At 42.1% G+C, this 15,738-nt stretch overlaps 1 protein-coding gene across 2 annotated transcripts in view; it reads left to right on the plus strand.

Moving 5' to 3' along the window:
* CEMIP2 (cell migration inducing hyaluronidase 2) overlaps positions 1-15,738 on the plus strand; it is a 77,244-nt gene that overhangs the window by 17,503 nt on the left and 44,003 nt on the right. For both annotated transcript variants that reach the window (XM_069961855.1, XM_069961854.1), the window contains 3 exons: positions 8,021-8,374; positions 13,100-13,240; positions 14,657-15,218. In XM_069961855.1, the coding sequence (XP_069817956.1) occupies positions 8,044-8,374; positions 13,100-13,240; positions 14,657-15,218 (1,034 nt within the window). In that variant the 5' untranslated portion in view covers positions 8,021-8,043. The remainder of the gene's footprint in view (positions 1-8,020; positions 8,375-13,099; positions 13,241-14,656; positions 15,219-15,738) is intronic.

Below are 15,738 nucleotides of genomic sequence, written 5' to 3' on the forward strand. Positions count from 1 at the left end.
CACAGGAAGCGTCTCTGACGTGCGCTTCCTGTGCCGGAAGTCAGGGCCCCAGGCAGCTCACTGATGCGCCGCACTGCCGGGGATAGGATGGGACACCCCCGGCAGCCGCGCATCAGCCGGGGGCCCGGACTTAAAGAGACAGCGCGACGCCGGGGCCAGTCGCAAATGGCGCCCAGATTAATAAATCTGGGCGCCATTTGCAAAATGTCAGTCGCATTGGCGACCATTTTGGTCGCCATATGGAGCCCTGATATATATAACTTTTTTTTTTTTTTGTAACTACTGTTTAAAAATGTCTAGTCTTCCAGTACTTATCAGCTGCTTTATGTCCTGCAGCAAGTGGTATATTCTTCCCAATTTGGCGAGAAGAGGTTTTCTGTGGGGATTTGCTACAGCTCTGGACAGGTGGCAACAGAGAACACTGTAAAATTGGAAAGGATACACCACTTCCTGCAGGACATGCAGCAGCTGCTAATTACTGGAACTTTTTAAATAGGAGTAAATGAAAATCTCTGGCACTTTGTGACACAAGTTGATATGAAAGAAGAATATTTTCGCTGGAGTACCCCTTTAAGAATAAAGCTAAGGGCATTTTTTTTCCCCTTGTACCAGTATGCGCACATGTTAGGGTTGTTTTAATATTATTTAACCAACCATGGTAGCATAGTATATTCTTTCTACTCCATCCCAATTTCTTCCTCAGGACAATCCTTGATGCTCTGATCGGGGAAGCACACATGATTACAACCATAGAAAGAAGATAAGCCAATGCCAGGACCTCGTCCCCTGCTCTTCTCCCATGGGGAGCAAAGACCCAGCAAGCTAGAATCCTCTTTTCCAGCAGCTAACATCAGGCCTCTATTAACCATAGTAGGGAGTTGCTGTTTGTAAGTTACTAATATAGTCAGGAATGGTAAAACCAGATGTACACTTGGAACCTTAAATTACCATTGCAGAGCTAGTGTATCGTTGTAGAGCTAGTTTAACTAGTACGTGTATAAAAGTGGCCAGTAATGACAGATTTCTTCTTGAATACACTTATGCTTTTGTTCTTTGTATAAAAAGTTGAGCAACATTGTATTTTCTTCACAGAGTTACAACATGCCTTATACTGAGCTGCAGCTGTAACACAGAATAAAAGACAACTTTGGTCAGCTCTCCTAGAACACCATTCACACTAGGCAGGAGCACGTTGCTATGGCTGAGAGTGCAAACACAAAAAAACACAGAAAAATGCAACCGCTCACGGCAATGGCAAGATACAGACCCACTACAGACATGAAACTAGTTGAAAGGAGCTCCCCCAACTGCTAAAAAAATTCCCACAAAAATGAGGCTCTTGTTTACTATTTGCAAACAGTGTAAACCACCCCACCAATGATAAGTTGGCCTCATGCTTGTGTTTTTTTCCTGTGTTCCGGATGGGGGGGGGCTGCCTCTACTTGGTCGTGTACTCCACCCATCCCACCCAGGTTGTGTAATTATTTTTGCAGGTATAAGACTGATCTTTCATTCCCAGAGCATAGGCATATTACATGCCATGGAGAGGCCATAGTACAGTGTACGGTCCGCCCCGAGCATGAGGCTACCTTATCATGGAGTGGTTTACACTGTTTTCAAATGGTAACCAACAGCCTCATTTTTGTGGGAACTTTTTTTTTTTTTTTTTTTACTTTTAACTATTTTCATGTCTGTAGTGGGTCTGTATCTTGCTGTTGCATTTTTCTGTGTTTCTGAGCTGCAGCTATATGTACAATTCTGCAGACTCTTGAGCTTGGTGTCACTATGGTTTGATCAGTCCGGGCCTGAGTGATCAGACACATATCAGTCAGGAGAACTCTGCACGGTCCTCTCCCAGCTCTGTCACCTGATCAGTTGGGATCTGTCAGATTGCCTATGTAAAGGCCATATTACAAACACAGACTGAGCTGACGGATCATTGAAGCTAAAACCAGTAACTGACTACAAATCGAACATGTCATAAAGGAAAGATTGCGATTCCTTCTCAAATCCATTCTTAGCTTTAAGAATCTCTCAGATAAATGTATGTGTGTAATAGGGCCTTGAGTCTATGGAGCATGATTGATATCATGAATATGCAAAAGAAGAGCCTGTGGAGCCTCAGTCTCGAAACACAGGACTAGCCAGATATCCCTCTGGGAAGGACCCAGCCATGGCCAACCTAGCCAGAATCCTGTTCCACACTGAGGGGCAACACCCCGAGACAGCTGTACGTGGATGGATACCTGGCCTTGGTTTTTCTCTTGTACTTATGGGGCCACTTAATATGGTGGCTTTGGTGGTTTCCTTACAGGAGCCACCCCTTGGCTGGGTCCTTCCCGGAGGGATATCTGGCTAGTCCTGTGTTTCAAGAGTCTTTGAGGCTCCACGGGCTCTTCTTTTACATATTCATGTTTCCCAGGGGGCAATGCACCTAGGACTTAACTGCTTTGAGCGCTTTTACTAGCAGCTGGCAGTGTTGTCGTTTGGCTGGTCTCCCTGAGATCAGCGATCTGTTTCTCTTGTGACTGATATCATGTGACATGGAGCCGGGAGAGGACCGCGGTTAGTGTGCTCTGCTCCTGGCTCGTTCTCCTGATCAATACAGGTCTTTACACTCAGACCCGGACCGAACATGTCTCTGACATGTAAAAAGTTTTTACAAACGACTGAACTTTAAACCTACTATTGTACCATGGATTTTTAGTATCTATAGGTCCCAGTGTGCAATGCACTGTGCAGTGATCTGATTTAATATTGTAGAATTTTTTGGCGCCTGGCTGTAGACAGTTCTATTAGGTGTTGCTATGGGCAGAATGGTAACTGAGTATCCCAGTGCTGCAAGATGGCAGTCATACCAGCATACATGACCTGGATAACGTCTGCCAGGACTCCATATTCTTTACCTATGCTTGGATTCAAATAAAATGGAAAATATAAAGGAAGGACTTTTTTCTTCTGTTGGATCTACTTCTGGTTCTTGCACAAACTGCTGTTGGTGATTTCCCAAAAACCTGACATATGTAAAACCAGCATGATACTGTATTTGATGGCTGAAGCGAAGGGCTGCAGTGCTGGTGCTTCATCCCATTGCGCAAGCAAATCCCTGATGTAGCATAAAGACCTGCTATACACAGGGTTATTATCTCTAATGATATGGGTGAAATCCGTCATGTCGGTACTGGCACTCATCACAATAGGGCATGAAACTGAAGGAAATTTTATTCCTCCTCTCGGTTAAAAATTCCAGATTATTTAACAATTCAGTATTACATTAGATCTTGATTTAGGGCAGTATCACACGTACAGGATTGCAGCATTTTCCAGTACACTGCGAGTATGTAAACCCCATCCCCCTTAACCCACAGCTGTCCTGTGAATACTTCCTCCGTCCACGATCCAGCCTGCTTCTGTTGCTCCCGGCTCCCTGAAGTCCCGCTCAGCCAAACAGTGCGCTGTCCCACCGCAACCACTGATTGGCTGAGAGGTATATCAGAGAGCCGGGAACCACAGAAGCAGGCCGGAGTGCAGGCGGGTAATGCATTAACCGAGCAGAGGTGGAATGAAAAATCGGCTAAGAGTATGTCAACCCATACACAATGACATGACACAGTACATGTGAAGCTTAGTGGGACGGACCACAGGAAATATTAATGGAAGTTAAAGGGGTTATCCAGTGCTACAAAAACATGGCCACTTTCTTTCCGAGACAACTCTACTCTTGCCTCTAGTTCAGGTGGGGTTTGCAATTAAGCTCCATTCACCTCAATGGAACTGAGCAGCAAAACCTCACCCAAGCTGGAGACAAGAGTGGGGCTGTCTCTGGAAGAAAGTGGCCATGTTTTTGTAGAGCTAGATAGAATTTTATTAAAGGGGTTAAGTCACAAGATGTTTTGCTTTGCGAACTACTCAACCAGTGACCAGCATTAAGTGAACCAGCTGCAAGGGCATGGCTGTCAGGTTTGTAATGTTAGCATTATGCCAAGAGCTGAATCAGTCTATTACATTGTATATTGCATATATAACTTTATTGCTAATCGGGGAGTAGGCTTGGTGGAATAAGAGACTAGGAGGTAAGTGCTATTACTGGACTGTCTCCATCTGCACTGTCATCCAATACTGTCATGGTTATCTTTGCTCTCTTTGCTCTGCTTGCTTTATCATAATTATCATATCAAATTATGGTTTATAGCTATAATTATTTGAATAGTCCACAGCACTCACTTGGATTAGGTGAAGAAAATGTATTTTACATGTCACATGTGTACAGCACAGCAATCGTGGATCAAGATGAAACGTTTCATCAGCCAGTTGCTGCCATTTTGAAGTGTAACCCACAGTGAAATCAACCATATTTTATACAAGTGCATTAATCAGTGAAAGTTACAAATGGTTAAACAAAGTGTCCATCATCGTTAAAGTGCATGACATAAAAATTGAGAGTCCTCTGAATTGTCCAATCCTCCATAGTGTGGGGCATGTTTCACGGTATATTTATAAATTGTGTCCATTCATAAAAATCAGTGCGCGTGTTGTGATAGTAGCGCATACTCATAGGGGGACATGTATCAAGGAGCGAAATCTTATTTTTTGGTGGGAAGGGGCCATTTGCGAATACACTTTTGATCTCCTACACTATATGGGGGCACAGAATGGCACATATTTGCCAAAACTACTCATATGGGGCACAGAGGGGGCTATTCTACTACATGGGGGCACAGGGGGAGCACTGTTACACTGGGAAGCAATAGTTGTTGTCTCAAACGTCATTAAAATAGTATCTGACTCTGCATGGAGAAAAATGATTTGTTTTAATTAGCAAAAAGAAAAATAAAATCAAGAGATATATCGAGAATCGTCTCAGTGGCCAGATGCCCACTGATTGGTTAGTTATCCCCAATAATATAGAAGAGGGGGGGGGGGTTGACCACTTCCTAGGGTGTACTATAGGAGACCTAAAGGAGCAGTATATCTTTTGTGCATGCAATGTATGGTAGATATCACTAGGCTTCACTCACTAACCGAGGGACAGCAGAAAGTGAGAAATTAAGTCTATAAACTGATGTATATGTTATGTAATGACCAGAAATGGTTCTTTTCCTAATGCAGAGACTTCACAGCTTATTCTGAAAAGCTACCTGACACAACAAGTACACTTGTTCTCAGTTTGAGTTCTGGGGTCCTCCTACCCAGCAGAATAGTGTGGCATTATGGAGCCCCCCCAAAAGCCTTCCACCTCCCCTTTTTAGCATGTTACTCGTGACCATCTGGAGTCTCCTCAAAACACTTTTCATGGTGAGCTGTCAAGTAAGCATCACACATTTATGAGAAGGCTCTTCAGTATTTCTCTTCCTGTGTGGGTGGATGTGGGCAAGGCAAAAGTAAATCGGCCATATTTATTTTATTTTTGTCATTGAGTAGAGTGAAGAGAATCTCTGGTCCCACACCAAGTTTAACATTTAGTAGATATCTAACTTTGGACCCTGATGCTCACAAAAATTTCAAGCTTATAAATCAGATTGATGGTTAGTAAAAGTTACTTATTTCATGTAGTGATCAGCTACTTCATAAAAATGCAATTATCAATACGGGAACTTTTACAGTTTACAGTAAGTTGTTTTTTAAGCAGGAAGTTTCTTCACAAGAAGTTTTGACACTTTTTTTTTTTTTTTTTTTTTTTTTTTTTTTTTTTTTTCTCTCTCCTGTAAAAAGCAAAATACATTTCGTAATTCTAGCTTCTCAGAATAAATTACATTAGGAACCTAACAACTATGTACTGAGGAAATTAATTACACAGGGCAACATAAATTAAAGAATACAGGGCAACAGCAGTTTCCAGCTTGTGTACGCTCCATCACCGCCCTGTATTTGTCAGGAAGTGCAGTGCATACACTTATACTGTACGCTGAACAACCTCTCTAGGTGCACTATGCCGTCAACATGGTAACTGACTAAGCGCACAGTTCTTCGTGTGTCATTTAGTGAGTTTTTATCTCCAGATTTTCAGCAGGAAATGCTGCATCTAACCTTTTTTTCCAGCGGGGTTTCCTCCTGATTGGTAAATAGGAATCTGGAGCAGTGTCAAACTGCAGACAAGAGGGCTAGCTTGACTCTCCTAGGTTTATAGAGGGTCATGTTCACTGCTGCAACATCTTGCATATGTTTTGTATAGAGATAAATCAGAAACACATTTTAATTGTGCATAAAATGAGTAAATTTCATGTACACATGATTACCAAGTATCTTCCCATGTGTGTACTGAGCCTTTTCCTGCTTAGATCATCTGGCTTCACTTATTAACAGCAGGCAATGGAAGAGTGGGTATTAAATGGTTTACGTTGTACTCGCTAGTTCCTATTGCATCCAAGGCCTCAGGGTGATGCTACACTATGCGTTTTCCACCACATGTGGTTGTCTTATAGTCCATTCAATAAGGTCCTGTCACTATGTCCCTGGGGTTTGATGTAAAGCATCTCTCTAAATGCTGCTAAGATAATATGTTTGCCTCCTATAATCATGTACAGGAAATGGGGCAAACAAATCTAGATTGTGAAAAAAAAGTCAGATTAGAAACACATGTCTTTTTTATGACTTTTTCAGACGACCTAAGCGATTTTAAGGAGAAGTCTTCCAAACAAAATACAGTGCAGGTATACTTACCTGTCCCCAACTCCCCATGCCCCTACAGCACTGCAGTACCACTCCTGGACCCCTCAGGCTTTCTACAGCTCCTGGTCATGCAACATAAAAAAAAAAACTTCTACAAAAATAATCAAGCTCAAATGGTAACCAAGAGCCTCATTATTCTTGTGGAAGTTTCTTCTGGCAGTTGGGGGGGGGGGGGCTGCTTTTAACTATTTTCAGGTCTGTAGTGGGTCTGTATCTTGCCATTGCGGTGAGCTGTTGCATTTTTTTTTTTTTTGTGTGTTTTTGTGGGAAAAACTCACTAAAAGGCTGATGGTCACCGGGGGAGAATAGGTAGGTATAAACTTTTTTTTTTTTTTTTTTTTTTTTTTTTTCCCATGTAAAAAGCAAGTGCTGCACAGACTTGGCTAACATTGTCTGTGCAGACCTCATACACTATTATAGAGCACTGTATAGGCTTGGTAAGCAAGCACCGATCTAGCAGATTTGCAATCGCCCACAGGGAAATGTCCTTACATAATCAAAAAGAAAGTCGCTCACTGGCAACAAAGGATTGTTTGTTTACAATATCATACAGATACAATGAGCCTTTGTAATAACCTTAAAAGATATATTATCATAAATCCAGATATATTGATTGCTTGTATGTGTGGAAAGGGTAAAAAATGACTATATGGAAGTAAGAGCTAGAAAGAATTGTTCTGCATGTAATATTGGCATTGCTCTGCCAGTACGATACATGCTACACCACTTCACCTGTTCAGTGGGATTTGTTTTCACCCTGTAATCCTCTCCCTTTGTAATGCACATGGCAATGTTATGTCTAGGAGCAGACTGCAGTGTCTGCCTAGGCTTGTCTCTTGAGCGCTGACACTTGTCCTGAAGTATTTGCATCTGTGACTGCCTGACACAGTAAGGTTCTTTCCACACTGCGTCTCGCAATGGTACACACAGAATAAATGCCACTGTGTCATTTGTCATACTGTTCCTGGCTTTGGCTTCAAAAATCTGTCAGATAAATCTCTGTGTAAAGGCAACCTTTGGGTCCTTTTACACAGATTATCTGCCAAAGATTTGAAGCCAGACTATAAACAGATCAGGTGATAGAGGAAAGTCTGAGATTTCTTCTCTCTTCAAATTTATTCCTAGCTTTGGCTTCAAATCTTTGGCAGATAATCTGTCTGTGTAAATGGACCCTAAGTCAATACTGTGGTATCATCAGTTGGACATTTGGTTTGCTATACCATTCTCACCTAAACTGGCTGCATTTGCCATCAGATCTTTAATTTCTTTAGCCACCTATATGTGTAATATAGGCCTGAATGGTGCAGATGCTTTCATCGTATATTAATAAGTTCCTTCTGTTTTATTTCAGGGAAAACCTAACACCACATTATCATGCAGTCGCCTGACTACAGGGGAGGATCCCGCCTCTTCCTCCAACCTCAGAATGGCAGCAACATGCGATCACCGGGCTACGTGCCTGGCAGAATTGTCCCGTGTCGTCCACCGCCTCCTCCAAAGACTCAAGCGACAGCCAAATTTAATTCCTCTGGTCAAGAAGCACATACAACTTTTGGGTTTTCAGGAGATGGACAAAACAATCATGCACAAATTATCCGCAGGAGAAGACACAAAAACACGCTAATATGCTTTGCAATTTCCAGTCTGACCTTTATTATCATCCTTGCTATTGTGTTAGGAATATCTTCTAAATATGCTCCTGATGGTAAGATTGATGTTAACTCATATCCTGTTAATATTACAAAACTATTTATATGCTGCAAATCATCCAGGGTACAGACTTCATTTAATATAGGATAATCATGTTAAATTCATTCATTATACTATTTATTTATTTCAATCTGAAGGCTGTGTTTTCATATCCATGGGTCCAAAACCCACGCACCATTGCATTCTCCAGTGGCCACATGGTGTTGCTGAAGTCCAGTCCACATTGTGCGACCATTGGAAAAGGCACGGGTGCATGGTTTTAGACTCATGCACCTGGGTTCTCCCCCATAGTGCCATTTAGGAGAAGGTGGTGTATGGTAAAGGTTTGCCCCAAGTGATGGCAGTCAACTATTAGCTCATTTGGCTGACTGCTTTGTCTCCCAATAGCTCCATAAAAATAAACTTTGGCTTTGCGTGCTCATGTGTATTGAGAGGAGAGTTAAAAGGGAACTTGAGGGAAAACATTTTTTTTTTCTATTTAAAGTTACATTATATAGACACATCTATATATTACCATATCTGTGCGGTTCTGCCACTGGTAGCTGATAGAAATCCAGGAAAGGAAGAAATGGCCTCTGTGCCAATTCCCATTGTCTCCTGCTCCCACTGCTCTCCCACATTTAGGCTGTGTTCACACTGCGTTTTCAGCATACGTTTAACGGATCCTTTTTTTTTTTTTTTTTTTTTTTTTTTTTTTTTTAAACAGACAAAAAATAGTGTCAGCAACTTTTTTGTGTCCGTCGAAAAAAACGGATCTGTTTTGACCAGGGTTTTTTTTTTTTTTTTTTTATAATGGAAGTTTTTATAATGGAAGTTAATGGAAAAAAGGACCAAACCGGATGCACATAAATGCATCCGTTTTTTGCAAAAAAACGGATGAAAACACTGATTGCAAAAACGCAGTGTGAACCCAGCCTTAGGAGACAAATCTTCTATGCCTCTGTCTCATTGTGTGTGTTTGCTGAGCACAGGCTGATGATGCAGACAAGGGGCAGGGGGTGATGTCACAGGAGGCTTGGATGGATCCCCAATCTCCTGAGTGATTCACCATCTCGGACCGGCCAGAAGCAGATGCTGCACTGATTTCACTGATTGTGCAAAAGTGTGCAGTGAAATTAGGGCTGTGTTCACACATGTTGGAGTGTCATTGCAGTACTGCAGCATATTCACAAAAATGATGCGGTAATAAATTATGCTAAACGGCAGAGAAGATCAGAGCCGTCACTGCCATTCCCACCTGGAGAAAAAAAACGAGGCATAAACCGTATATCCCATGTAGGATAATATCTTATAAAGTCCTTTTTGTGGGGCTCAACTTCAAAGATAAAAGATGCTTGATCATAATATGTGCGTGGAAACGAAAAGAAGAAGAAATTTAATTCAAAAAGTTCTTTATTTTATTCCAATATCAGCGTTACAGGTAGAGAATACAGCGTGCTGTGTGGTGTTACAGGTAGAGAATACAGTGCTCTGTGTGGTGTTAAAGGTAGAGAATACAGCATGCTGTGTGGTGTTAAAGGTAGAGAATACAGCGTGCTGTGTGGTGTTAAAGGTAGAGAATACAGCGTGCTGTGAGGTGTTACAGGTAGAGAATACAGTGTGCTGTGTGGTGTTACAGGTAGAGAATATAGCGTGGTGTTACAGGTAGAGAATACAGCATGCTGTGTGGTGTTACAGGTAGAGAATACAGTGTGCTGTGTGGTGTTACAGATAGAGAATACAGCGTGCTGTGTGGTGTTACAGGTAGAGAATACAGCGTGCTGTGTGGTGTTACAGATAGAGAATACAGCGTGCTGTGAGGTGTTACAGGTAGAGAATAGAGCGTGTTGTGGTGGTGTTACAGGTAGAGAATACAGTGTGCTGTGTGGGGTTACAGGTAGAGAATACAGCGTGCTGTGTGGTGTTAAAGGTAGAGAATACAGTGTGCTATGTGGTGTTACAGGTAGAGAATAGAGCGTGCTGTGTGGTGTTATAGGTAGAGAATACAGCGTGCTGTGAGGTGTTACAGGTAGAAAATAGTGTGCTGTGTGATGTTACAGGTAGAGAATACAGCGTGCTGTGTGGTGTTACAGGTAGAGAATACAGCGTGCTGTGTGGTGTTACAGGTAGAGAATAGAGCGTGCTGTGTAGTGTTACAGGTAGAGAATACAGCATGCTGTGTGGTGTTACAGGTAGAGAATAGGGGGATTCAGTGGGCTGTGAGGTGTTACAGGTAGAGAATACAGCGTGCTGTGTGGTGTTACAGGTAGAGAATACAGCTTGCTTTGTGGTATTATAGGTAGAATGCTGTGTGGTGTTACAGGTAGAGAATACAGTGTGGTGTTACAGGTAGAGAATACAGCGAGCTGTGTGGTGTTACAGGTAGAGAATACAGTGCTCTGTGTGGTGTTAAAGGTAGAGAATACAGTGTGCTGTGTGGTGTTACAGGTAGAGAATACAGTATGCTGTCTGTGTTACAGGTAGAGAATACAGTGTGCTGTGTGGGGTTACAGGTAGAAAATACAGTGTGCTGTGTGGTGTTACAGGTAGAGAATACAGCGTGCTGTGTGGGTTACAGGTAGAGAATACAGCGTGCTGTGTGGGGTTACAGGTAGAGAATACAGTGTGCTGTGTGGGGTTACAGGTAGAGAATACAGCGTGCTGTGTGGTGTTACAGGTAGAAAATACAGTGTGCTGTGTGGGTGGGACCACAATGAAATAATAAAGTACTGCAAATGATTCAGTAACACAATAAAATTGCAATGTGTGAATACAGCCTAGATGTTCTGCAACAGATTTGGGTGGGCAGGGTTGAGGACTGTGATGAACAGCTGAGGGAAATCATTGCATTCTGGAACCAGTACTGCATTTTGGGAACTGCTCAATCAGGAAGTACAGAAACACAAAACAGCAACACTTCCCCCCCCCCCCACCACACACACACCTGGAGTTCCTCTTTAAGATGCTGCCAAGGGGTCTGGCATCGGTTTAAGTATATGAGAGCTCAGGGGTCAGGCAGGTGAAATCCAGTCCTTCTCTCCCTCTATGTAATCTGTCTGGGAATGGAGGGGGCCCTCATAATCCCTACACAGTTGGCTGGTCCTGTAGAAATCTGCAGGCTTTGACTTCTTTAAAATGTGTATGGGGCTCTTAAAGTGACTCTGTACCCACAATCTGCCCCCTCCTAACTGCTTTTACCTTCTTATAGCTGCTTTTAATCAAAGATCTGTCCTAGGGTCTGTTCGGCAGGTGGTGCAGTTATTTGTCCTAAAAAACAACTTTTAACTTGCAGCCTTATGTCATATTGCCATGGGCTAGAGTATCTGTGCCCTAGCCTTGCACTGCCTCTGTCCAATCTCCCCACCCTCTTCACCATTAGGAATGCCCCATGGCAGGTTTTTTTTACTGTACGTGTGAAGCTACCCTAAAAGTTATTTTTTAGGACAATAACTGCATCCCCTGCCGAGTGGACCCCAGGACAGATCTTGAAGTAAAAGCAGCTATCCGAAGGTACAAGTGGTTTGTGGGGGGGCAGATTGTGGGTACAGAGTCACTTTAAGGATGTAGGGAAGAAATTAAATGAACTAGTTTTCCAATACCCCAGCAAAATAAATGTTCACCATATGACTGTGTTTAACAATCAACCCTTTCTATTTTCCATCCCGCCCCCCATAGTTTACATAAAAGGAGCACCTTATTGGCTATGTATGAGAATGTCTGTCTGCTTTGCTGCTCTTGTGCACTATAAATGTCAGGTAGCTGTAAGAACAAACTTCCCATGCTGCCCTGACACCAAGCAAACTATCACCCCTTGGAATAATCCTCATGGATCGATCTAAGTGACTGCTTGTCACGCCTGGCTCTGGTTACCTTGACGTAAAACCAATAGGATTGGACAGGGTAAAATGCAGTCATGGATCTTTATATTCCAAGCCCTGATATGTTATTGGGAAAGCCATGTTCACATGTAACGTATTTGGTATTCCAAAGGACAGAATACGTCAATGTTGTATTTTGCTTTGCTACAAAAAGTATATAGCAATACCATATGTGCTTTGTAAAAGTACCTTTTATACTTGGTGATTCATGAATTCAAAGAATTGAGGGGAGAATAATCTTTTGTTCTGAACTTTAGTTCTGGCACTGACTGGAGCCTGGGCAGTTAACTCTCAGTAGGCTTCTCCAGCTTTATGAGATCTGGAGTGAGACCTCCCAGGAGTGAGCGGGATACAGTCAGAGGCTGGGACTTGGCTTTATACACTTACAGTATCCATTAGGACATTAGTCAGACATTGCAGCGTTTACACTGGTTCACTGATAAAGGAGTGTGAGCAGGGTGATTGCATGTAATATTGGAATTTTTCTATATAATTAAAGCCACGCCAGAGGTGTGTCCTGCTATGATTCAGCTCCAGCGTTTGCCCATGTATAATCACACCATCCAGAAAGTTTCCCTACACATTTCAGTTTTTGCAAACCTTGTGCTTTAATGTTTGGAGGGGATATCAGTTTCCAAAAGGAAAGCATGCTAATAATGAATGCCATATTAGCTTCTGTGTGTGCAAATTAACCCTTTCTATCCCTTGGACAATAGTGTATCACCTCTAATGTTTCTGAAAACTGGGTACAAATAAATAGAATAAGAAATCTAGCCAAAAGGCAACCTAGTTGGCAATGAATTGAAACAAGTACAGTTTAAATCAATGCTTTAAAAAATTAACCCTTTCTATTTGATTTGTAGAAAATTGTCCGGATCAGAACTACTTACTTAGTAACTGGAACCCTGGACATGACCCAAACAAGGTGGTTGTTATTAAGAAGGGAGACTCTTTGAGGTTACAGTCTGATGCCACAGTTCACTCTATCACAATACAGAATGGAGGTGTGTACACTACTAGTTTTTCATTATTCTTTCTCGATTGTCGGCTTCATTTACATTTAGAAATCGCAAAACCTATATTAGGCTATGCCTTATCTGCTATGGGATCCCGGCCGGAGTATACGCTCCATCCAGGATCCCATACGGCGCCGCTAAGAACTGATATGTCAGTTTTCTGCAGCTGCAATTCAGTGAATTGCGGCCGCAGAAAGACCTGTCAGTTCACACAATGAAGCGAGCGGCTCCGGCTGCGAGCTTCATTGTGTGCTGTGTGAAGTTCTGATGCGGACTCACGCTGATGCGCCCGCATCAGAACACTGCAGCCGGGAAGATTATCCAGCTGGTACTGCAGTACCAGCCAGGATGATCTTTGTGGAGACCGGCCGTTCTCTCACGTAGTGTGAACATAGCCTTAACATGAATATTGGATTTTTTCTAATAGAATGTCTTATTGTTTCCGATTTCCATGGAAATGTGATTGCGCTTTAGCTATGCTATATCTCCTCATCTCAAAGGTGTATGAGCTTTTACTTTTGTAGGGGACCCTCTGCCTCTCCTAAAATTTGTGAAATATTAAAAGGTAACTAGTCACACAGAACAAGCAGTCTGATCCGTCATCATGTTGTGGCACTGCAGAAAGCTGGGCTGATTTGTTATATAGTTTAGTGGGAAAAATGGGTCAAATTGGTTCTCTGGATTGGTGTCCAGAAGGTGGTCCTAAACTGCTAAGCACAAGAAAGATGTAAAAGAATAAAGTACAAATTATACAGAGTATATTTTCCCACAAAACTGTGTATTAAATCTGTTCCTACTCTATAACACAATACCCACCGATAGTACTGTATATCATAATGTATTGGTCTGCAAAATGATTGCTTACCGTGCAGATGTGTTCAATATAATCAACCTACTTTCTGTTTTAGCTGGTTTGCTACTATACTTATTTTTTTTTTGCTGTAAGAGCAAACTTCCTATGTAGTCCTTTAGTGAAGACCGGGCAAACTACAACCCCGTGGAATAAACCTCATGGATGGAGCTAAGCGACTGCTGGGACATCTGGCTCTGGTTACCTCTACGTGAAGAAAACATTGGGTTGGACAGGGTGAAATACAGTCATGGATATTTATATTTAGAGCCCTGACTTATATTAGTCCTTTTGAAAGCAATGGGCTATTAAACATGTAAACTCCCAATTGGCAATTTTCCATAAATTGAGTAACGTCACAGTGAACATGGTTTGCTGCAGAACATGTATACCAGCACATACAGCTTTGTTGGGATGTGGGTTTGGGCCATAGTCTGACTACTTGTTGTTGGCATATTTTTGTATTGGTTACTTGTGTATAGATTTTAATGGAAACTATAACACGGTGGTATACATGGGTCATGTGGTTCTGTTTTTTTTGTTTGTTTTTTTAGGTAAACTAGTCTTTGAAGATGATGCAAGTGGTTTGAAAAATATTACTCTCAGGACTCGTTTTATCCTAATACAGGATGGTGGAGCGCTTCATATTGGAGCAGAGAAATGCAGCTACAAATCCATAGCAAATATTATCCTATATGGTAGATCAGATGAAGAAGGTAGTGTGCCAGTATTTGGTAAAAAGTTCATTGGTGTGTCACCTGGTGGAACACTGGAATTACATGGTTCTAAAAAGTTGTCTTGGACCCTGCTGACAAAATCCCTTACTTCGTCTGGACTTCCAGCTGGACCTTACAACTTTGAACGGACGTTTTCTAGAGGTCTGAATGTGAGAGTTGTTGACCAAGAAACTGCTCAAGTATTAGTGGTGGAAAGGTTTGACACCTTTAGCTCTGAAGAGGAAAGCAAAAGGCTGCAGGATTTCCTCAATTCTCAACCTCCTGGCCGCATCATTGCCATGGCAGTGGGGGACTCTGCCGAAAAAAAACTGCTTCAAGATACTCGCCTAACTATACAACAACTTCTTGGTAGTAGTCAAGTAAAATTCTTGGGATATAGGTATGTGTACTTTAACGTCTGCTAAGTTAAGTCTTTGCACAATGTAGTTTAGTTGACATGTAATATAGTTTGGCTTGTTCACTGCATGCGTCCTTTCCTGGACGTCATCAGCAAACACACAATGTGAGACAGAGGCATGGAAGATTTTTCTCCTAGGGGGGATTGCAGCAGGAGACAATGTGAATTGGCACATCCTGGATTTCTATCAGCTACCAGTGTGGCAGAACTGTACAGATACGGTAATACATTGTATAGACATATCTATATCACTTTTAAGCTGGGTTCACACTACGTATATTTCAGGCTGTATTTGGTCCTCATGTCAGGTCCTCATAGCAACCAAAACCAGGAGTGGATTGAAAACACAGAAAGGATCTGTTCACACAATGTTGAAATTGAGTGGATGGCCGCCATATAACAGTAAATAACGGCCATTATTTCAATACCACAGCCGTTGTTTTAAAATAACAGCAAATATTTGCCATTAAATGACGGCCATCCACTCAATTACAACATTATG

This window comes from Dendropsophus ebraccatus, chromosome 3 (genome assembly GCF_027789765.1).
Source record: "Dendropsophus ebraccatus isolate aDenEbr1 chromosome 3, aDenEbr1.pat, whole genome shotgun sequence".
NCBI classification, from domain to species: domain Eukaryota; kingdom Metazoa; phylum Chordata; class Amphibia; order Anura; family Hylidae; genus Dendropsophus; species Dendropsophus ebraccatus.